The sequence below is a fragment of the Manis javanica genome, chromosome 11, assembly GCF_040802235.1.
Source record: "Manis javanica isolate MJ-LG chromosome 11, MJ_LKY, whole genome shotgun sequence".
In the NCBI taxonomy this organism is placed as follows: Eukaryota; Metazoa; Chordata; class Mammalia; order Pholidota; family Manidae; genus Manis; species Manis javanica.
The window spans coordinates 78,969,303-78,994,710 of record NC_133166.1 but is presented as its reverse complement, the minus strand read 5'-3'; the positions used below and the strand labels follow the sequence as shown (position 1 = coordinate 78,994,710).

The window sequence follows — 25,408 nt, the reverse complement described above, 5'->3', positions numbered from 1 at the left end:
ACTCAAAATGGATCAAAGACTTAAACATAAGACCTGATGCCATAAAACTCTTAGAAGAAAACAGAGGTAAGAAACTCCTCAGCATTGGTCTTGGTAATGATTTTTTGGATATGACACCAAAAGCACAAACAACAAAAGCAAAAATCAACAAATGGGACTATCAAATTCAAAAGCTTCTCTAAAGCAAAAAAAAAAAAAAACAAAAACAATTGAGAAGATGAAAAAACCTACAGAATGGGAGACATTTACAAATCCTATAGAAGATAAGGGGCTAATATCAAAATATATAAAGAATTGATACTACTTAACAGAAAAGCAAACAGTCTGATTTAAAAAATGGGCAGAACTAAGTAGACATTTTTCCACAGAGGACATCAAAATGGCCAACAGGCACATTTTTCAACATGCTCAATATCACTAATCATCAAGGAAATGCAAATCAAAACCACAGTGAGGTATCACCACACACCTTAGAATGGCTATCATCAAGAAGACAAAACACAGCAGATGCTGTCAAAGATGTGGTGAAAGAAAAATTATTGATGTCCTGTTGGCCATTATGATGTTCTTGTACATTGTTGGTAGGAATGTAAATTGGTCCAATCACTATGGAAAACAATATGAAGGTTCCTTAAAACATTAAAAATATTATCTGCCGTACAATCCAGCAGTTCCACTTTTAGTTATATAACCAAAAATGAAAACAGGATTTCAAAGAGACAGATGCACTCCATTTTTTACTGAAGCATTATTCACAATAGCTGAGATGTGGAAACAACCTAACTGCACATCAATGGATGAATGGATAAAAAAGATGCAGTGTATATCGATACAATGAGATATTATTCAACCAGGAGAAAGGAGGATATCCTGCCATTTGCAACAATATGAAGGGATCCTGAGCACACTATGCTAAATGAGAGGAGTCAGACAGATAAAGAAAAGTATTATATGATAGCACTTGTATGTATAATTTATAAAAGCCAAACTTGTAGAAAAAAAAACAGAGTAAAATGGTGGTTACCATGGAATGGGGGTGGCGTGATAAGACTGATGTAGTTTAAGGGTACATACTTGGAATAAGTAATGAATAAGCCATAGAGCTCCAATGCACAGTATAATGGATTTAGATAATACTGCACTGTAATTATGGAATGTGACATAAGTGCTAAGTAAACCAGAAGCAATCACATTACATGTATAATATCAAATTAATACACTATACACTTTAATATACAATGTTATATGTTACATATGTTTAATTAAAAAATTAAAACAACTAAAGTCATAAAGAAGAAATAATTCGCATGCAGAGATTTTAACAACTTAATGAAAAACAGGAAACAGTCTGTTTTATAGATGTCTATAGTTCATTTTTCTCCCCTGGGTCTCTAAAAGGATAATGGCAAAATTTTATTACTGCAAAACTCTGATTTTTTCTCTCTGAAGAGTTACAAATATCTTGTTTATTTATACATACAGTCCTTTACTCACAAAATGAGTAAGTAAAACACACTGTATGTAACATCCTTTATTTTGGAGAAAATAAAGCAGGAAAGGGAGATGGTGTTGGGGATTAAGCCAGATTAAATCTTAGAGTGGTCAGGAAAGGCCTCACTGAAAGGTAACATTCAAGCAGAAACCCAAAGGAGGTAAGAGAATGAGTCCCACAAATACCAAAGGAAGAACATTTAAGGCAGGGTAACAGCTAATGCAAAGGCCCTGAGGTGGGGATCTCCCCAGTTTGTGAAAACACCAACCAAGGAGCCCAGGGTGGCTGGAACAGAAAAAACAGAGGGGACAGTGGTAGGGAATGAAGTCATAAAGGTAATAAGGTTATAAAAATATAACATTAGGGCAATGAAATGAGTTTGACTGTTAATGCGAGTGAGAAGGTTCAACATAATGAATTATAATAATATATTTGCTCATTCAGATGACTAAAATATATTTCTTAGATATATTTGGTCTTCATCCACAGTTCCTAAAAAGAAAAAAAAGCTTCAGAGCTCTAAGGTCAAATGGGTGTCTTGTTACGTTAGTAGAGAGTCTTTTGACCTCATCCGAGGTTCAGGGCTGGTTACCCAGGGATCAGAGGATGGGAACTCGCAGCCCCTATCCTCCAACCTCTGGGGAAGGGAGAAAGCCGAGGGGCTAGAGGTTGAGTCAGTCGATGGCCCATGACTTTGTCAATCATGACTATGCAATGAAGCCCTCACCAAAACCCAAGAAAAGAACACTTTGCTATTTTTTTGCATCTTGCTTCTCTAAAGAAGGCTTCCACGTGCCATATAGCCAGGCCCCAAATTCCATGTCACTGGCAGACATGTGCTCCTTTATTTGGGACCTTGCCCTATGTATCTTTTCATCTGGCTGTTAACTCGTATCCTTTATTACGTTGACAAACATAATTTTCCTGAGTTCTGTGAGCCTCTAGAAAATGAATTAAACCTAAGGGGAAGGTCACTGGAACCTCCAATCTGTAGCTGGTAAGTCAGAAGCATAGGTAAGAGCCTGGGGCTTGCAACTGGCATCTGGAGTCGGGGGCGGGGAGGGGAATCTTGCAGGACAGAGCCCTTAACCTGGGGAATCTGGTGCTGTCTCCAGGCAGAGTGTCAGAACTGCATTGAGTTCTCAGACACCCGGATGGTGCTGGAGAATTGCTTGGGGTTGTGCATAGAAAACCTCCCTCTCATGCACACACATACAGGGTCCAGGAACCTGAAAGTAGATGGAAAGCCACCACAATGATCTAAATTGTGTTTTAACAGAATTACTTGGCTTTTTCATTGAAAACAGACTGTAGAAAGGGGGAGGTTCATGGGGGAGAGGTAAGGCAGGGAAGCCAATTAGAAGTTATCACATAACTTTTTATTGTTATTTAAATTATTAAAATAATATAGGTGGGAGTTGATAGTGATTTGAAACGGTGTGGTAGTGCCACAGTGAGTGAGAATCAGATGCTAGATCAATTGTGATGGTTCAGATGTGAAGTATAAGAGAATTAACAGTTCTGAACAACAAAAAGCATGGAGTACTCTGGAGTACCCTAACATTCAGAGGTCAAAGGGGTAAGGAGAAATCAGCAAATGAGCCTGAGAACAACTGGTTTATATGCAAAAAGAAAGCCAAGAGATTTAAGTGTCCTGGAAGCCAAAAGAAGAAAGAAGAGAGGGTCATGGCCAACAGGTCAGATGCTAATAGGCTAAAAGGTGAGGGCTGGGAAATGACCACTGAATTCTGCAATACAGGGCAGGGACACCAGCTAAGGAAGCAGGATTGCTGGGCAGCAGTAGTCAGCTATTAGTTGTGAATTTAAGGTGGGACTAGTCAGCGCACTATGTGCTCTAAGCTACCTTCAACTGCAGAGTTGCAAACATAATACATTTAAAGACAGCTGGGTTCTGGCAAAGGGGATACAGGGAAGGAGGGCTATCACTCTGAGGTTATGTGTGGGGATGACTCAGACCACGGAGAGGAATTAGAGTGTAAGAGGAACAGGGAAGAGACTAAAGGAGTTAACAGGAGTATCATGAGCAGGAGATTATGGAGGTTTGCTTGAAAGTGAAATTAATAAAGACTTTGAGATACAGTAATCTCAACATGTATGTTACTACCACAAGCAGGAGAGGATGAAGTAGCGTGCAGGGCAAGATCATTGAAAGTGAAGAAGCAAGAGACCAAAAGTCAGAACATTAAAAGGTTTGCCAATGTGCATTTTTAAATCACCAAATATTCCATCATGAGCGATGATATATAGAATGACAGCTTGCTAGGAGCCAGAACTTTTAAGGACTGAGGAAATATGATAGTCACAAATTTTATGGATTTACATGGATGGTATTATACTATATTAGGCATGAATTTCTACAACTTTTTCCCACTTAATGAATTTTCAAGATAGAACAACCAGTTATAATAAACAGTTCCTAACACTTTGAGTCCATCTCAGAAAGGGACAGCACTATCTTTAAAACATATTTACGGGTGAGCATAAAAACTATTGAGAACGTTTGATATCTTGATCTAGGTGATGGTTACATGTGTATGTAAACACATCAAAATACAACCAGCTGTACACTAACATTTGTGCATCTTACTGTATGTCCTTCAATAAAAATTTTTTAAAAGATTTTTAAAAATAATAAATAAATTTACCTTGAAGCTTTCTACTAAGTTCAAGTTTTTCCTGCTCAAGGCGCTTAATTCTTCTTTCATAAGCCTCTGTTGCTAAGTTGTTATCTAGAGTCCTCTGAACATTAACATCAAGATCCAGTGATGTGGGACCAGCAGTAACTCTTAAACAGCTCCTATCAGAAAGAACACTGGAAAAAAGAAAAAAAATATGGCCTTACAATGAAATAAATAGTTTAAGAAAAAAGATAACCTTTTGAAATTGTTCATTTAAAACATGGATTTATTTGAATATCTAGTTAGTTAACAATCCAGAACAACTGTAAATGTATTTTTTTGTAAAATCACCATAAATTACTTTTCAGAAGCACTTTTAAAAGTGAAAACATGAATTGCCCAAACTATCTTGACTTTCTTTTAATAACCAAAAACTATAAAATGAAGTTTGCTGAAGGGCTATTGGTAGTTCAAAACAACATGACCACCGAAGTCAAACAGTCAAGAGACACCAACCATGGTCCCTTCTCACCAGCATCTGGGATTCAGAAGTGAAATATTGTCTTTGATACAACTTAAATACTAATATTTGAAGTGTTGGACATTGAGAAGTGAACAGACAAAACTTGCCCATACAGAGTTTATATTCCAGTAACAGAGACAGAAACAGATAAGACAAAAAAGCAAAATATTCAGTACATTAGAGTTAAACGCCAATGAGAAAACTAAAGCAGGCAAGGGGGAAATTAAGTATTTAGGGGGAGAAATAAAACTTCAGATAAAGTGGTAAGGAAAGTCATCACTCACAAAGTAACTGAATAAAGTCCAAAGACAGGAAGAGGACCAGCCAAGGGAATTTTAGGGGGGGAAAGCATCCAAGACAGTTGGAAAAAAAGAAAAGAATCCCTGGGAAGAGTACGCCTGGCATGTTCATGAGGCAGGAGTGAAGTGAGCAAGGCAAAGAGCAGCAGGAAAGAGTCTGAAAAATGACGTGAGCCAGTCATCTAGGGTCTTAATAAGGACTTGGGTTTGGAGTTAAGCCATGAGGCTCCTGCACTTGGGGAACTTGGGGCACTGATTTTGAACAGGGGAGTGACATGTTCTGAGTAATCTTTTAGCAGGATCTCTCAGATGGGTTCACAAAAATGAAAGAAACAATGTCATAAACGTATGAAGTAGGTGATTAAGAGAGATTTCAAGTAAAAGAGAGGCGAGAGGTCTCAGCTGGAGAGACACATTTAGGAGTCATCAGCAGATATCTGGTAGAGTGCCACAGAGTGTGTAAGTGAAAAAGATTAAAAGACTGAGCATGGCACACAGGGAGATTAGGAGGCATCAGAAGTGAAGACATGAGAGTGGCCAGAAAGCTCAGGAGAAATCAGGCAAGTGCCCAGGAAGCTAAGGGAAAAGAATGTTACCATGGGAAGGAGCCATGACAAGTTGAAACTAGGCAAATAATTTGACTAGGACTCAGAAATGATCACCGAATTTAGCAAGGTGGAGGTCCATGGTGACATCAATAAATGCAGTTTGCATGAAGTGATGAGAGTCAAATCTGAGCAGAGTGGTGACAAGAAAGAAGAGTGACAGAAAAATGAGCAAAATATAGACAATTTGAAGTAACTTCACTATAAAGTGGAGAGGACACATATAATGGTTGGTAGCAGGTAAAGAATGTGGAAGTAAGAGAGATTTCATTATTTTGCTTTAAGATGGGAGAGAAAACTGCAGTTGTGAGCTGATGGGAATGATCTGATCACACACGTGACACAGAAAGGGAAACATGATATAAGAGAGAGCAATGCACTAGAGGAGGCAAGAAGTGGCAGAGGCGGTGGGCCTCAGCTCACACAGCTCACCCAGACAGGACAGATAGGTCCCGATCTGCAGGAGGCACACGTGGTAATGGAAGCCTGCACAAGTTGCTCTTTGCTTCCATCTCTTGGAGAAACAGAAAGCAAGATAATCAGGTGAGAGTGACAATGAGAGATGCTTCAGAGGAAAGTAGAAGTATGAAGTACTTAACAAGTGAATAGGCTTGGGTAGTTTAGTAATTTGCTAGGCAAGCAGTAAGGGGCGCATGAGTTTGGTAATCATGGACTTAAGGTGAAACCAGTAATGACTGGATACTTTTTCTAGATACTCTGAATTGCACAGGTACAGGTAGAAAACTGAACTGTGGTAATGAATGTCGACTTAGCAAACCTGTTAGTGTAACAGAATGAGAGACAGTCAAAGAGTTAAGGGGTACACAGGAGAGACTATAATTATTCTCAAGGAATCTAAACCGGGTAAGGAGGGTAACAAGGGTCAGTGAAAAGATGGTTGAGGCAGATGGGCTGAGAGCTCTGAAGCATGACAACTAGAGAATACTCATTCAAGAGCACAGGCTCTTCTAATGCCTGCTCCATCGTCCATAGTTAAATCTAAGCTTCATTCAGCTCTCTACCTGTCCTCACCCTTCCCCTCCAAAATGAGTTAAGATTCTCACATGATTATTCATTTCGTAATGTCTAACTTTTCCCAGCAGAAGCTTTATTCTGTTTAGAAAATGTTTTTATTTACAAGGCTCTATTATTATTTTTTAAAACCTCAATTTATTTTAATCTGCTCTAAATTGTCCAAATTAGGTTAACTTTTCAAACTTACCAGCTACTGGTATATGTAAAACCAACAAATGGCAGATGGTGACCAGAAAATGCAGTGTGTGTTGGTGGGGGCATCGTTTCCTAAAAGAGGAAGAATATCTGTTAAGAAAATACTATGACCTGTAGGTTGGGCTAGAAATATTAACTGGCAATAGGGAATATGTGATAAGTCAATCTAACATTTATAAGTTTGGTACCAATGTTTGGTGATATAAAATTTAGAACATGAACACAGCTATTAGAAAATTCTAATAAAATGAAATTACAGATGAAGTCTGGTATTGAGAGTACATCATTATGCATTTCATATTTGCAAATGTGCCTGATCCCTAAAACTTTTTTTAACTACACATAATACTCATAGTACTTTCGTGGTCACTGGCAGACATGCGCAGAGCAAAGAAAAATTTGAGTTGCCCTATACCCATGTTCCCAGCTGGGGCTGAACAAGGAGACGCTCTGCCTTCTTGATTCAGCTCTCATACTGCAAACAAGTGTTCTTGTCAAGGTCTGGTAAGCCATGTTTTTTGAATATTCATGCTTTTTATGGATGATTTCTCTGTTTAAAATGGCACCTAGCATAGTGCTAAAGTGCCAACTACTGTTCCTAAAAAGGCTGTGATGTGCCTTCTTACAAAAAAATGTGTGTTAGATAAACTTCATTCAAGCTTGAGCTACAGTGCTGATGGCCATGAGTTCAGTGTTAACTAGTCAACAATATTTATTAAATAAGGTGTCTTTAAATAGAAACACACATAAAACAAGGTTATGTATTGATCAGCTGATTAAACTGTCATGACCAGAGGCTAACAGTACTCTAGCCCTTTATTTCCCCTAGGAGCCATGGTTTCACATTCACTAATACAGTGGTCATGGCAACGTTATTAAACATAACTACTGCAAATAATCAGAATCAGCTCTACCATGTATTTAATTTGGAATGACTCACAACTTGTTAACAATAAATGTAATTCTTCTAAGAACGAACTGATGAGAAAAGTCCATTTAATTCTTTCCTGTGTGGTCCAAAGAGGAAAGCATGAGAAGTTCTTATCTGCCTTGATGGTACTTACCGAACAGTGAAATGTAATATAAAATTAATATAAGAATTCTTAGTGCATAATTAAAATGATAAAGAAATAATATCATTGAATAAAAACAAAGTTCAAATTGAGAAGGCTAAAAAGGCAAAAAACATAAAAATTATATATTCTCATTGTCCTGAATTTGAATTTAATATAACCTAATGGTTTAGGATATTGGTTGACAGCTATGCTGGCCTGTTTTAGCATGGCTCACAAGCTAACAACAAATGAATATTATGCAGTCTGCCGGTCTGCCACTTCCCTGAAACAGGGCTAACTTCAGGCCAGTAAGGCTGTAGATCTTCTCTGCCCACCCATTTCCTGTCAAGTTTGTTACTCTTAGTAGCAACACCACTGGGTGTGGGGATTTAGCTTTCTGAATCAAGTCAGTGAGTCTGGCACGAAGGCTGCTGGTTTTTATAAGCAGCTCCACACTAGCAGCTCTACTGTCCCACTGAGGGTCAGGGAATGTTTCTAACCAAAGTGCAGCAGTTTTTCATGAGTAAATGCTTCTCAGTTTCTTGGGTTGATTTGTCAAGCCCTTGAAATGGTTGTTTTTGATAACTTTGTCCAGTTTAATGGTGGTTTTTAAGGAGAAATCTGCCAACTTTTTCCCTATGCCATCACAAAGTCTATTTTTTTTTCACATCTACGTGGCCTTTTCCTAGGAAACCTGATAGCACAATTAATCTAAAGAGTAAGTCTTTTAATTTTAATTTAGTTCCTTGTCATGAATAACAACATTCACCTCAGTTAATGCTTAATTTCTTGATTTTTGAGAGAATAAATATTAGAAGCCATGATAACTGTCTGACTGATAACGGACAAGATGGCCCATAAAATTACTTTATAACCACATTAAAAAGAAATAGTGACAGCACTTCACACTGCCATACTTACAGAATTCTTTAAACAGTCATCATCCACATCAAAATTTGATGTATCTGTTGGGCTACTAACTTCTGGAATATAAGGTGCTTCACAGTTTCGAATATTATCCCAATCGATTCCACTGAAAAATGGGTGTTTCTTAAAGTCTTCTATTCCATTTTGACCAAGTCGATGTTCTCTGCTACAAATAAGCCTTCGAATAAGATCTTTGGCATTTTCAGACACATCAGTCACTTGAACTGGAAACTGAAACCTTTCCTAAACATAGAATATTAGAAACAAAATATAAATCAGTATTTAACTTACTAAGTAGGACAGTTAATACTTATTTTCTTAAGAATACATTTTCTTTAAAATATATCTAGTAAGTGGATATTAGTATAAAGTATTGATACCAAGGGAGATACAGGGATGAGCAAGATCATTTTCTTAAAACAAGTTTTCTTTTCATATGTGACTTAGTCATACAAGAGCTGTAGAAAGAATAAGTTAAATGCTAAAATACTTTGAACTGCTGTCATAATTAAAAGGATTCATTACAAATAGCAAGAGTTTGATTCAATATTTCATTAGGGTATAGATGACAGATAATGGTCATAGAAGTCACATACTAATGACAAAGTAATAATAATAAACATTTGTAAAGAATGTAACATGTGCTTGATATTTCTGTAAGTGCTCCACTCATTTAACTCAATCCTCAGAGCAATCATCTCAGGTAGGTACAACCATTAGCTTAATTTTACAGATGAAGAAACAAAGGCACAAAGATCAAGCCATTCACTCAAGGTAACACAACTAGAAAATGGCAGAGCTGGGATCTGAACTGAAGCTGTCTGGCTCCAGGTTCTGTGAAGAACCATGTTACAGTTCAATGATTTCTTTCTGAAATCCTGTAAGTGCTATTTACAACTTTGTTGCCATTTCCTGTCTTTCAAATCTCTATAACTATTTAGCAGGTTATCTTTGTAGCCAGGTAGAAAAGAATCAACTCTATAAAACTGATGTATTCATTTATAGGAAGCAGCTAATCATAAGTGTATCACCAGACCAAAGTAAAGGATAGACTGCCACTCTACTTTTGGGATCTTCCTGTTCATATTACAGTTTTTGCAATTGCCCATGATCTTCTGAGACCAATCATTCAAAACCTTTCTTTTCTCTTTATGCACAATCTACTTATATTTCATTTGGTACTAAATGGATTATTTTATTAATTTATACCTTCTGTGCATCTGGATTGTTTCCAGTGTTTTGTGATCATATACAATACTGAATAGGTATCCTTGTATTACATATTTGTTCTACTGAATATTTCCTTAGGGTAGAGTCCTAGAATTGAAGTTGCTCAGTGAAAAGTTCTGACCATTTTTTTAATACTCTAGGTGCATACTTAGAAACTTACTGACAGAAATGTTACATCAATTTATGTTACTATCAACAATGTCTAAAAATGTCCATCTTGCTGAATTATTTACAGTACAGAGTACTATTTTTCTTTTCATCTTTGCCAGGGAAGAAAAAAGTATCTCATTCTTATTTTAATTTGCATTTTATTTATTACTACTAAGGTTGAGAGTTTTTTAAATGCACTCTATTCACATTATACTAGTGTAATAATGATGTAAATTGTCTGCTTATGATCTTTGTTATTTTACTGGAGGGACCATTTAAATTTCCTATTTATTATCATCTCTAATAAAACACAGAAGCTGAGAACTAATAAATCTATGTATAATTTATGGACGTTGGTTATTCATGTTTGTCATGTCCCTTATTAGCATAAAAATGAGACTGCTTCTTGTTTTTAGAAAAATAATTACTTTAAATTTATTATATGTATTATTTACATTAATTTGAAAAACAGTAAAATATACTAACTTTGTGATTCATGATTTTTCCATATGTCTCCACCAGAGATTCTGCATAAAATGGTGTTTCTCCATAAAGCATTTCATACATACAGACCCCCAAAGACCACCAGTCACACTCAGGTCCATATCTGCCTTTTCCATCTTCCATGGCTTGAAGGATTTCAGGAGAGATATAATCTGGAGTTCCAACAGCCACTGAGGACTGGACCTGAAGAAGTTCACATGTTTTTAGCGATCTACTACATTAGAAACAAACAATCATTTTTATATTAAAATGTTTACATTTACTTAGATACACAATAGATGTTATCTCATTAACAACTAAAACTGCCACTATCTGAATTTGTACATGAACCTTGCACATATAGGTTAAATTTTATATAATCTCCACACTAATAGTTCTCCAGATTTCATAACATTTTAGTACTTTATTAAATCTGCTACTTAATTAACTACATTTAGGGTAACAACATCATTTGACCACCACAGCCATTAACAACAAATTGTATATTTATTTTAGAACATTCTCATTATTGATATTATCTGTCCAACATGTACATAAAAAAATTGAACTGTGAAAATTCTATAATTAGTTAGGGAGAGGAATAAAAGAACCTAAAAAAAAAACCCTAGGTAATAACTATGAGCAGCCTGGAGATTATACTGAAACATTTAAACATTAATGGAAAACTAAGGAAATAAATGTTAATAATGTTCAGCAAACTAACTATTATTTTTAAGAATCTATAAAGGGGGAAAACTTATCCTTCAAAAAATAAAGTTCCAATAGAGGTAAATAGTTGTGCATATAATTATGGCAAGTTAGATATAGCTAAGAAAGACCCTGGGCACATACCCTGGTAAGGTGCCCCAAAGCAGAATACTGGTTCTTTGTATGTTTTAAAAGAACATCAAAAAATGAACATTCTCAAGGCAAAATAATGGTTAATATTCTAGATTTTCTAGAATACACTACCATTCTTAATTAATTATTAGAATAGATTTCCTCTTTGGCAATACTGAGATTAAGTAACTTGAAAACTCTTCCATTACAAATTCTTGACAATATTAGAAAAAATACAACAACTACTTTTATAATCATACAAATGAGCTTTTAAAGTTCTTAGGGGCCAATAATCAAGAAATGGTTGAGAGCCAGGGTGATAATCATTAGGAGTGTTGTTGGGGAATTGCTGGTTTTCATTTTCTAGGTACTTAAATTTTAACATATAAGTGAAGAACAGAAGGAGAGACCTTGAGCCTACATGAGGTTCCGAGTGAGAGGCTGACCAACATAACCTCTACGATAAAGAGTACATTGTAAGGGGTGATTGCTCAAGATGGCAGCGTTGAGTAGGGTGGTGGAAATCTCCTCCCAAAATCATATATATTTTTGAAAATACAGCAAATACAACTACTCCTAAAAGAGAGACCATAATATGCAGTACAACAGACAGGCTACATCTACATTTGCGAGAACTCAGCATCTCACAAAAAGGGTAAGATACAAAGCCATGACCCAGAGGGACCTGAGCATTCCACCCACCCAGCTCACCAGCGGGAGGAAAAGAATCAGAGTGGAGAAGGAGTAGAAGCACAGGACTGCTATATAACCAGTCCTAGTAATCTGCACTAGGAGCACAGACACACATCGCATAGTGTACTGGATATTACAGAAACTTAAAAGTAAAATCTGAGAAGGAGACTGTGAGCAGGTCCCCACAGCCAGCTCCCATGGGACAAAAGAAAAGCCAGCACTTTAAAAGTCTTAAAGGGACAAGGGTTTAACAGGTGGACAAAATCGACCCGGTACATTCAGCCCAGCAGGCTGGGAATCTAAGGAACTTCAGGTGCCCTAACCCCCTGGGTGGCAATGCAGGTGATAAGGAGCCTGATGTTCAATCCCGCCACCAGCACTGCAAGCAAACTGGCTGACCCACCACTGCTGTGGAGCAGCCGGGGAGCAGTCCCACCCACAGCAACCACACAGAGTCTCTTCTCAGAGAGCAGCTAACTGGGACAGACACAGAGGGTGATGGTGGCGTGCAGCTGCCCAGCACAGACAGAGGAAGCCAGGGCAAGGTCCAGAAGGCATGAAGGGGTGCCATTCGTGGAGGAGAACACACCGGGCACATCTGCGAACCTCTGCAGTGCCCAAGGCTATCCCGACGGCCACCCCACTTACGGCTACTCAGGATATCAACCCAGAGACTGCTCCCTGTGTGCGGGTAACCGGCACAGGCACTGGAGAACGGCAAGGTGACCTGCAGGCAGGAAGGGACTTTGTTCTTCCAGTTGACACACATGCCACCTGCTTGCAATCACTTCTATCACCATGAAAAGGCAGAAAAACATGGTCCAGTCAAGAATAACTCAAACAACCGCAGAGAGAGGGCCTAGCAAGATAGATATATAACCAATCTTCCTGAAAAAGAATTCAAAATAAAAGTCATAACCATGCTGATTGAGCTGCAGAGAAATATGCAAGAGCTAAGGGATGAAGTCTGGAGGGAAATAACAGAAATGAAACAATCGATAGAAGGACTTATCGATAGAAGGACTTAAGAGCAGACTGGATGAGGTGCAAAACACTGCTAATGGAATAGAAATCAGAGAACAGTAATACAGAGAAGCTGAGGCAGAGAGAGATAAAACTATCTCTAGGAATAAAAGAATATTAAGAGAACTGTGTGACCAATACAAATGGAACAATATTTGCATTATACGGAATTTGCCTCCCACAAACCACCAGAAGAAGAAGAGAAAGAAAAGGGGGTAGAAAGTGTCTTTGAGGAAATAATTGCTGAAAACTTTCCCAAGCTGGGGAAGAAAATAGTCTTGTAGACCATGGAAGCCCACAGATCTCCCAACACATGGGACCCAAGGAGGACAACACCAAGACATATAATAATTAAAATGGCAAAGATCAAAGACAAGGACAGGGTATTAAAGGCAGTCACAGAGTGAAAACAGATCACCTACAAAGGAAAACCCATCAGGCTATCATCAAACTTCTCAAAAGAAACCTTACAGGCCAGAAGAGGACGGCATGATATATTTAATGCAATGAAAAGGAAGGGCTTTGAACCAAGAATACTGTATCCAGCATGATTATCATTTAAATGTGAAGGAGGGATTAAACAATTTCCAGACAAGCACAACTTGAGGGAATTTGCCTCCCACAAACCACCTCTACAGGATATTTTAAAGGGACTGCTCTAGATGGAAGCACTCCTAAGGCTAAATAGATGTCACCAGAGAAAATAAAATCACAGCAAAGAAAGCAGACCAAACAAATACTAACTAAAGACAAAAAAAAAAAACTAACTATCCACAAAAGCAGTCAAAGGAAACACAAAAGAGTACACAATAAAACACCTAACATATAAAGAGTGGAAGAGGAAGAATAAGAAGGGAGAGAAATAAAGAATCATCATAGACTAAAAGTGAAGGGATGGAAAAAGATATTTCATGCAAATAGGGAGAAAAAAGTAGGTGTTGTAGTACTTGTAGCAGACAAAATAGACATCAGAACAAAGAAAGTAACAAGAGATAAAGAAGGACATTACATAATGATAACGGGGTCACTCCAGCAAGAGGATATAACTATTATAAATATATATGCACCCAACACAGGAGCACTGACATATGTGAAACAAATACTAATTAAAGGAGGAAATAGAATACAATGATTCATTTTCGGAGAGTTCAACACACCACTCACTCCAAAGGACAGATCAACCAGACAGAAAATAAGTAAGGACACAGAGGCACTTAGCAACACACTGGAACAGATGGACTTAACAGACATCCATAGAACTCTACATCCAAAAGCAGCAGGATACACATTCCTCTCAAGTGCACATGGAACATTTTGCAGAACAGAACACATACTAGGCCACAAAAAGAGCCTCAGTAAATTAAAAAAGATTAAAATTCTAGCAACCAACTTCTGAGATCACAAAGGTATAAAACTAGAAATATATTGAACAAAGAAAAAAAAGGCTCACAAACACATGGAGGCTTAACAACATGCTCCTAAATAATCAATGGATCAATGACCAAATTAAAATAGAGGTCAAGCAATATATGGACACAAATGACAACAACAGCACAATGCCCCAACTTCTGTAGGATGCAGAGAAGGCAGGTCTAAGAGGAAAGTATATAAGAATCCAGGCATATTTAAAGAAGGAAGAACAACCCCAAATGAATAGTCTAAGCTCACAATTACTGAAACTGGAAAAAGAAGAACAAATGAGGCCCAAAGTCAGCAGAAGAAGGGAGATTATTAAAGAACAGAGGAGAAATAAATACAATTAAGAAGAATAAAACAATAGGAAAAAAATCAACAAAACCAAGTGCTGTTTCTTTGAGAAAATAAACAGATAAACCTCTAGCCAGACTAATTAAGAGAAAAAGAGAATCTATTACACACATAAACAGAATAAGAAATGAGAAAGGAAAAATCACTATGGACACCATAGAAATACAAAGAATTATTAGAGAATACTATGAAAACGTATATGCTGACAAGCTGGAAAACTAGAAGAAATGGACAACTTCCTAGAAAAATACAACCTTGGAAGACTGACCAAGGAAGAAACAGAAAATCTAAACAGACCAAATACTAGCAATGAAATTGAATTGGTAATCGAAAAACTACCCAAGAACAAAACCCCCAGACCAGATGGATGCACCGCCGAATTTGATCAGACATTTAGAGAAGACATAATACCCATTCTCCTTAAAGTTTTCCAAAAAATAGAAGAGGAGGGAATACTTCCAAACTCACTCTATGAAGCCAGCATTACTCTAATACCAAAACCAGGCAAAGACGTCACAAAAAAAGAAAATTACAGACCAATAAACCTGATGAACATAGATGCAAAAATACTCAACAAAAAATTAGCAAACTGAATTCAAAAATACATAAAGAGAATCGTACACCATGATCAGGTGGGATTCATCTCAGGGATGCAAGGATGGTATAACATTTGAAAATCCATCAACATCATCCACCACAGCAACAAAAAGAATGATAAAAACCACATGTTCATCTCCATAGATGCTGAAAAAACATTGGACAAAATTCAACATCCATTCATGATAAAAACCCTCAACAAAATGGGTACAGAGTGCAAGTACCTCAACATAATAAAGGCCATATATGACAAACCCACAGCCAAAATCATACTTAACAGCAAGGAGCTGAAAGCTTTTCCTCTAAGATCGGGAACAAGACAGGGACACCCACTCTCCCCACTGTTATTCAACATAGTACTGGAGGTCCTAGCCATGGCAATCAGACAAACAAAGAAATACAAGGCATCCAGATTTGTAAAGAAGAAGTCAAACTGTCCCTGCTTGCAGATGACATGATATTGTACATAAAAAACCCTAAAGACTCCACTCCAAAACTATGAGAACTAATATCTGAATTCAGCAAAGTTACAGGACACAAAATTAATACACAGAAATCTTCTTTCCTATACACTAACAACGAATTAACAAAAAGAGAAATCAGGAAAACAATTCCATTCACAACTGCATCAAAAAGAATAAAATACCTAGGAATAAACCTAACCAAGGAAGTGAAAGACCTATACCCTGAAAACTATAAGACATTCTCAAGAGAAATTAAAGAGGACACTAACAAAAAGAAACTCATCCCATGCTCTTGGCTAGGAAGAATTAATATTGTCAAAATGGCTATCCTGCCTAAAGAAATCTACAGATTCAATGCAATCCCCATCAAAATGCCAACAGCATTCTTCAAGGAACTGGAACAAAAGGTTCTAAAATTCAGATGGAACCACAAAAGACCCCGAATAGCCAAAGCAATCCTGAGAAGGAAGAATAAAGCAGGGGGATCTTGCTTCCCAACTTCAAGCTCTACTACAAAGTCACAGTAATCAAGACAATTTGGTACTGGCACAAGAAAAAGACCCATAGAGCAATGGGACAGAATACAGAGTCCAGCTATTATCAAAAAATATATGGTCAATTAATATATGATGAAGGAGCCATGGATATACAATGGGGAAATAACAGCCTCTTCAACAGCTCGTGTTGGCAAAACTGGACAGCTACATGTAAGAGAATGAAACTGGATCATTGTCTAACTCCATACACAAAAGTAAATTCGAAATGGATCAAAGACCTGAATGTAAGTCATGAAACCATAAAACTCTTAGAAGAAAACACAGGCAAAAATCTCTTGGACATAAACATGAGCAACTTCAGCATGAACATATCTCCCTGGGTAAGGGAAACAAAAGCAAAATGAACAAGTGGGACTATATCAGGCTGAAAAGCTCTGTACAGCAAAGGACACCATCAATAGAATAAAAAGCATCCTATAGAATGGGAGAATATATTCGAATATATTCATAAATGACATATCCAATAAAGGGTTCACATTCAAAATACATAAAGAGCTCACACATCTCAACAAACAGAAAGCAAATAACCCTATTATAAAAAATGGGCAGAGGATTTGAACAGACACTTCTCCAACGAAGAAATTCATATGGCCAACATGCACATGAAAACATGCTGCACATCACTAATCATCAGGGAAATGCAAATTAAAACCACAATGACACAATGAGATATCACCTCACACCAGTTAGGATGGCCACCATCCATAAGACAAACAACAAATGTTGGCACGGATGTGGAGAAAGGGGAGCCCTCCTACACTGCTGGAGAGAATGTAAATTAGTTCAACCATTGTGGAAAGTAGTATGGAGGTTCCTCAGAAAACTCAAAATAGAAATACCATTTGACCCAGGAATTCCACTCCTAGGAAGTTATCCTAAGAATGCAGCAGCCTAGTTTGAAAGAGACATATGCACCCCTGTGTTTATCACAGTACTATTTACAATAGCAAGAAATGGAAGCAACCTAAGTGTTCATCAGTAGATGCATGGATAAGGAAGATGTGGTACATACACACAATGGAATATTATTCAGCCATAAGATGAAAACAAATCCTACCATTTGCAACAACATGGATGGAGCTAGAGGGTATTATGCTCAGTGAAATAAGCCAGGTGGAGAAAGACAAGTATCAAATGATTTCACTCATCTGTGGAGTATAAGACCAAAGAAAAAACGGAAGGAACAAAACAGCAGCAGACTCACAGAACCCAAGAATGGACTAACAGTTACCAAAGGGAAAGGACTGGTGAGGATGGGTGGGAAGGGAGGGATAAGGGGGGAAAAGGGGCATTACAATTAGCAGACATAATGTAGGGTGGGGGCACGGGGAAGGAGGTACAACCCAAAGACAAGTAGTGATTCTATAGCATCTTACTATGCTGATGGACAGTGACTGTAATGGGGTATGTGGTGGGGACTTGATAGTGGGGGGGAGTCTAGTAACCATAATGTTGCTCATGTAATTGTAGATGAATGATACCAAAAAAAAAGGGTATATTGTAAGTGAAAGGTGAATTATAAAAATCTGCCACTTAGTAGAAAGAGATAAAACATTCTGTCTATCTTGTTTGTGGATGGTATGTGAAGAAGTCTGTAACTTTAGGTCACAGTCCCACAATCTGGAACTCTATTGCATGGTGCTTCTGTGATCCAATTCTCAAGTCAAGAAACTGGCAAAAATACTGGTACCGGTTAGTGCCCCTAGAAAGCCTGGCATAACAAATTCAAAAGTACTCTGGGACATATGCTGAAACTTGGCCACATATAATTCTCACACATAAATACCCATTGAAGATAAGCTCACAATCCAATAACATAACCTAAATAAACAAATATCCCATTATGAGCAGAAGTCAGAAATCTGAACAAACAATACAACTAGACCCCTAACAATGGTCAGTTCTACTTCATGAAATAAGTATGACTAAAGCTATTAAAAATGGTAAAAAAAATCAAAAGCATAAGAAAAGAAAAAGATGAAAAATAAAAAACAAGTCCTAAAAATTAAAAAGAAAAACTAGTCATTTAAATAAAAACACAGTGAATAGGTAAAATATATGAAAAAATAAATGAAATTATATCTACTTTTATGCACATTGTAACTAACCTGCAGAGCACCAAAAGCAAATAGATCTTAAAAACATTAAAGAATATAGAGATTACCTACTAAGGAAGGAAAATTAGACTGACAGCTGAATTATTAGTACTAATACAGCAGTTGGAAAAAAATGGAATTGTACCTTCAAAGTGATGAGACAAAATAACTGCCAATATTATATTCCCTACCTATCTAATTATGCTACAGGAATGAGGGTTAAATAAAGACATTTTCACACACACAGTAAGTCAACTACCACATACAGACCCTTTCAGATAAACAGAAGTACTAAAGGACATACTTCAGAAAATAAGAAATTTAACCCAGGTACAAGAATGCAATGCTAGAAGCACTGTGAGCAAAGTTATTAGTAAAGATTCACATATATCCAAATTGTCATTAATTGGATAAAACAATGATAAAGATGAGGAGGAAGAGGACAAGGAGGAGGAGAAATAAGAGGGGGAGTATGAGAGGCGGCAGTTGGGGAAGAACAGCTACTTAAAAGGTTGAAAAATAAGATGGAACTAAAACACTATAAAGCACTATTAGACAATAACATGTTACTGAGGGAGTAATTAAGACTAAAATGGTCTGTTTGTTTTTTTTATTTTAAATTAATTTACTTTTTAATTATCATTTTTAACTGTGGTAAAATACCCATAACGTCAAACATACCATTACAATCAATTCTAAGTGTAAAGTTCAGAGGCGTTAAGTACATTTACTGAACTTCTGTACCCATTAGACAATAATTCCCCTATTTCCCCATCCCCCAGGCCCTGGCAACTATCACTGTACTTTATGTCAATGAATATGACTATTCTAGGGACCTCATATAAATGAAAACATATTTGTCCTTCTCTGGCTTATATCACTTAACATAATGTTTTGAAGTTTCATCCATGTTGTAGCATGTGTCAGAACTTCCTTCCTTTTAAGGCTGAATAACATTCCATAGTGTGTATGTACCATGTGTTCATAGAATATTATTCACAACAGTCAAGGGATATAAGCAACCCAGGTGTCCATCAATAGATGAACTGATAAAGAAAATGTGGTATGTGCATACTACAGAATATTATTCAGCCTTAAAAACACTTTTGAGTCCCTGCTTTCAATTCTGTGGAGTATATACACAGAAGTGGAATTGCTGGATAGATGGTATTTTTCTATTTTTAGTTTTTTGAAGAGCTGCCATACTGTTTTCCAAAGTGGTTACAGTATTTTACAACCCCACCAACAGTGCACAAGGTTCCACATCTTTGTCAACACTTGTTATTTTCTGTTTTCTTAGAGTAGCCATCCTAATGGGTGTGAGCTATTGCATTTCCCTAATAACTAGTGATGTCAAACACATTTTCTTGTGTTTGTTGGCCATCTTTATATCTTCTCAAGTCTTTTGTTCAGTTTTAATTGAATCGTTTGTTACTGAGTTGTAGGAGCTCATTCTGGATATTAACGTCATATCAGATATATGATTTGCAACTATTTTCTCTCATTCCATAGGTTGACTTTCCACTAAGATGATTGTTTCCTTTGATGCACAGAAATTTTTAACAGTGATGTCATCCAATTTATCTATTTTTTCTTTTGTTCCTGTTGTTTGGTATGTAACCAAGAAATCACTGCCAAATCCAATCTCAGAAAGCTTTCCCCCTATTTTCTTACAAGAATTTTATAGTTTTAGCTCTGACATTTAGGTCCTTGATCCACTTTGAGTTAATTTTTGTAATGTGGCCTAAGATAACATAAGTTTATTGTTTTGAAGAAACTGATTAACTCTAGGCTTTAGGTAAACTAGAAATATTAAATGTTTAAAGAGAAACATTAAAATATTTAAAATAGACTCTAACTTCCAAAGAAGTAAAGAAAAACAAATAAAACTATATTTGACAAAGCTCATAGAAGGGAGGATGAAAATGGAAAAACAAAAACAGAAACACCAAGCATGCATGCAAACATACAAAACTATAGCAAACAGCACAAGATACTAGAAATAAACAGAAATACACCGATAAGCATGGAACCCATAAATGAATTAAATTCACCTATTTAAAGACAGTGTTGTCACACTGGATGAGAGAACATTTAATCAACAAATATTTTAAAACGTCAGCAATAATCTGTTTAAAAGGGGTGCACCTAAACATAAGTACATGGAAAATTTAGAAGTAAAGGGATGGAAAAGCTACACCAAGTAGATGTTAAAAGAAAGTTAAGGTAGCTATACTAATATCAGTCAAAATAGATTCTAAGGCCAAAATCATTATTAAGATTTTAGAAAACTCATTAACATAATTATAAAAGAAAATGCCCTGGAATAGCATTGTGAATAATATGTACCCAATCACATAGCTACAAAAAAGATGTGGAAACACTGATGATTACAAGGGAAAACTAATAAATTCAACTTCATAATAAGGATTTTTAAATAACAGATCAAAAAGAAGTAAAACTAGCAAGACAATAAAAATTTGAAGTTAACCACTTTAATCTTACGAACATATGTAGAAACCTGCACCAGAAGTTAGAATGTATTCTTTTCAAACAAACAAGTAACACTTATAAAAATTATCCTGTAAGTTAAACAAGTAAATATAATACTATGGATACTACAAGGCACACATCTAAATAGTTAATAGTCCACAGAAGAGTTCTAACTAAAGTTGGAAAATATTTAGAACTGAGAAATAGAATGCTTTATATCCAAACTTATGAAGGAAAAACAAAGTACAATTAAACATTAGGAATAGAAAAAAAGGATGAAATTACACATGTAACAAAGATTTTAAAACTAGGAAGGGTACAATTTGAACACCTTTTGACCAGTAAAATTGAAAAATCAGATAAAATACATAGTTTTCATTAAAATAATATAACTTACCAAAACTGACTCAGGAAGAAATAGAAAACCAAAGAGACCTATATCCATTAAAAAATTTAAATCAATAGTATAAAATCTACCTGGGAAACAAACAAAATAGAACGGAAGAAAAGCAAAACCTCACCTAGGCAAAGCTGATTTAAAAGTGAGTTTCACCAATTATGTAAGAAACAAATAACTCCTGTATTGTATAAACTGTCCTAGAGCCAAAACAGGTAAGGGGAGGGGATACAGCTGCCCTGTTCATTTGATAAGGCTAAAATAACCTAAATACAAAAATCAGACAAAAACAGTATGAGAAGGAAAATTATACTGTAATCTCAGATATGATCAATCTCACCTATGAATCACATGTAACAATTCAATATAAAATAGTAGCAGAACCATTCTAGCAATCTGTGTCAAATATATCAATACAACTTCATAGTAAAGTTATGTTTATCCAAAGAATGGATGATTTAACATTAGACAATCTATGTCATTTATCAGATTAACAGATAAAAGAAAAGCACTCTAATACTATCTCAATGGATGCAGAAAAATCATTTGGTTACAACAATAACAACTGTAACAATAAACTCTTGGTAACCAGAAACTGAAATTTCCCTAATCTGATAAAGAATATATACAAGCTTACAGAAAACATCATACTTAATTTGAAACTACAGAAAACACCATTAAAGTAAGGAAAAAGGCAAAGAAGGTCCCTATTGCCACACCTATCTAATATTATACTGAAGGTCACTGACTATATGATAAGGAAAAAATATATATATAAGGATTGGAAAGGACAAAATCCCAAACTAGTCATTATCTTTGGATTATATGACTGTCTATATAGAAAATCTAGAAAAATCTACAAGTTATTTTAAACTTATAAAAAAATTCAGTAAAGCTTGCTAGTTTCAAGATGAATGTACAAAAATAAATTGTGGTCCTAAAGAACAGACATAATTATTAAATTGTCAATTTAAAAAAGTTATCATTTATAATAGCCAGAAAAAAATCCACAAGGTGTCTAGGAACAAATGTAACAAATATAGGTAATGTATTTATACTGAACATGATTATAAAACTTCATTAACAGACATAAAAGAAAATAACTTCAGAGAAGAAAAAGAATTATAGTAGGACACCCCCTCACAAAAACTGACTGTTTATAAAGGTATAGTGATTAAGATGGTATATTTTTAACTCAGATGTAAGAGCCAAAAAGCAAACTGAAACTTACTTGGAAAGTCACAAGACCTGGGAAAGGTTAAAACTGAGACAGCTGCCCAGCTAACTGATAATGACCCACGCAAAATCACATAACCATAATGTTCCAGAAAACACTGGAAATGAACAGAGCATCCTAAAGCCTTCCAGTACAATAGAGCCACACAGTGAACCCATAATGAGCAAAGGTAGTCCTAGGAGGAGAACTGGGGATAGGCCTACAGAACAGCCTTGGCTGGGAAGGGAAAATGTAGGACTCCAGGATGAGAGCTCCAAAGGACAAAAGGGAGTCACCAATTTATTTAATGTGTCTGAGAGAAAAAGGAATTGCTAAGTTATTCAATGTGTGTTGGAGAGTTTAGGGGTAAATTGGTGAGAGTTACATAGAAAACTAAGTCAAAGAAAAGTGGTAACTTACTCCAGAGAGAACAAAAAGTTGTCCAAGAAAAGCAATATAATTAAAATGAACTGCATGGCACAACTACAAACAATATTTGTATAATAAAAAAAAACTGACAGGATTTAATGAAAGATTGTGTGATAATTACACTGGGAAGACACAGAGGGAGTGTATGGGTTGAGTGAGGTGGGCAAAGAGACCTAAATCCTCATCTTCCTCATCTTCCATGGTAGGGAATTCATAGACCATGTAAGGCCAAATAATCCAAAGACATTAGCACAAATACGATAAGTAAATAAGTATATCAAAGGACAGAAGTTCCAAAAGATTTCTTAGTGCCTGCCTCTAGAAATAAGGACTTGGAGGTGGGAAGAATCAGGACAAAGGAATGCTGTTTTTTTGTGATTAAGTCTTCCTAAAATATGTATAGATAACTTTGATAAAAAATAAAAATAAAATGACAATTAAAAAAAATAAAAAAAAGTTTACTATAATTTCCTAAATGGAGGACCAACATGGTATATGTCCAGGAAAACAGATCATCAGTAAAGAATGAATGATTAGGAAGATATACAAGCACCTCCGGAATAAATCTGATCAGGACATCAAACTTTATTCTGCTATACAGACAGAATTGATTTTATTTCTGTCATATAGACATCAGACTCCAGGAAAGGAGCCCCAGCTTTGACTGTAAGGGGCTTACAACACGCAGCTCTGGGGAAACACTAGTTCCTCGCCAGGAATTCTCCAGCACACTCTCCTCTCAGGAACTGCAGCCCACAGCTTCATGACACCACAGTCTCCCTGACTTTAAACTACAGCAAAACCACCATGCTATTTCTCGTTTCTCATGTCATATGTGGTACTATCCACTCCTCACCTTATACTTCACACATACAATTAGTTATCCTAAAGCAGTATGATTCCACATACTCATTTTATAGTGTTTGTGTAGCCATTATCGTATCTTTTACTTCTACTGCACATTAAAAGGTTGTTATTTTTGCTCTTAACAGTCAGATGCCTCTTATGTAAATTTAAAAAGAAATATACTCTATCCTGTAGATCTTATTTATCATATCTGATTCTTTATCCTATAGATCTAAGTATCCAAAAGCTATCATGAAGGATATCTGGCATGAAGGACATTCTTTAGCATCCAAGTCTGAGGAAGAATTAATCTCTCATCTTTCATTTATTTGAAAAATGTCTTTAATTCACCTTCATTTTTGAAGGATATTTTTGCTTGATATAAAAGTGTTGATCTACAGATTTTTTTTTCTTTCAGCACCTTAAAGATATCATTCTATTATTTCTGATGAGAGGTCAATGGTGATTCTTACCATTTTCCCAGGTTATTTATAGTATTTTTCCTTCTGGCTGTTTTCAATGATTTATCTTCATATTTACTTTTCAGAAATTTAATTGTGGTCAGGTGGGTTCCTTTCATAACCTTGAAATAGGCTAAGATCCTTATAACTGTGTTTTTCATCACAATTGGTAAGTTTGAGCCATCAATTACACAAATTTTTCTGCTCCAATCTTACTCTCTTCTTTTTCTAGGATTCTAAATGAATCCCTGAGCATATATTTATTTTGCTTCAATCTTCTCTGTTCTTCAGATTAGATTATCTCTATTGACCTGTCTTCAAATTCTTTGGCTCTTTCTTCTCTCATCTCAAATATACTGTTAACCTCCTCATATGAATTTTTTATTTCTATTACTGTACCTTTCATGTTCTAAAAGATCCATTTGATTTATTTTTCTGCTGAGATTCCTTACTTGTGCAATCTTTAAGACAATATTTTCATTTGATTCTTCAATCACTTTCATAGTGGTTTCATTAAGTCCCTGTCTGCTAAGTCTAATATTTGTACTACCCAGGTTTCTACTGACTACATTTATTTTTTAACTCTGTATCACAATCCACCCTACTCTACCCCTTTTTTGTTTGGTCGACTGATTTCTGATTGAATGCTGGTCATCATTAGTAAGATATTGTAGAGAGTATGGATTCTGTTATCCTCCTCTAAAGAATATTAATTATTATTTAAGCAGATTTAAAAATATTGACTAATCTCCTAGAATATGGATTAGCTATGGTTACACTCTTTGAGGGCAGATTTATAGACAGTCTAAGAGTTATCTCAAGCCCCTTTATTTGGACGACCACTTTCAAACTCAGGATCTCATCAGGACTTGGATTTAGGATGCCAAAGTCAGATT

General features: G+C 36.0%; 1 protein-coding gene across 14 annotated transcripts in view; it reads right to left on the bottom strand.

The window, feature by feature from the left end:
* CDC42BPA (CDC42 binding protein kinase alpha) overlaps positions 1-25,408 on the bottom strand; it is a 288,893-nt gene that overhangs the window by 124,006 nt on the left and 139,479 nt on the right. For all 14 annotated transcript variants that reach the window (XM_073216736.1, XM_073216729.1, XM_037013633.2 and 11 more), the window contains exons 7-10: positions 10,637-10,837; positions 8,765-9,013; positions 6,781-6,860; positions 4,159-4,325 (exon numbers count right to left, since the gene is read on the bottom strand). In XM_073216736.1, the coding sequence (XP_073072837.1) occupies positions 4,159-4,325; positions 6,781-6,860; positions 8,765-9,013; positions 10,637-10,837 (697 nt within the window). The remainder of the gene's footprint in view (positions 1-4,158; positions 4,326-6,780; positions 6,861-8,764; positions 9,014-10,636; positions 10,838-25,408) is intronic.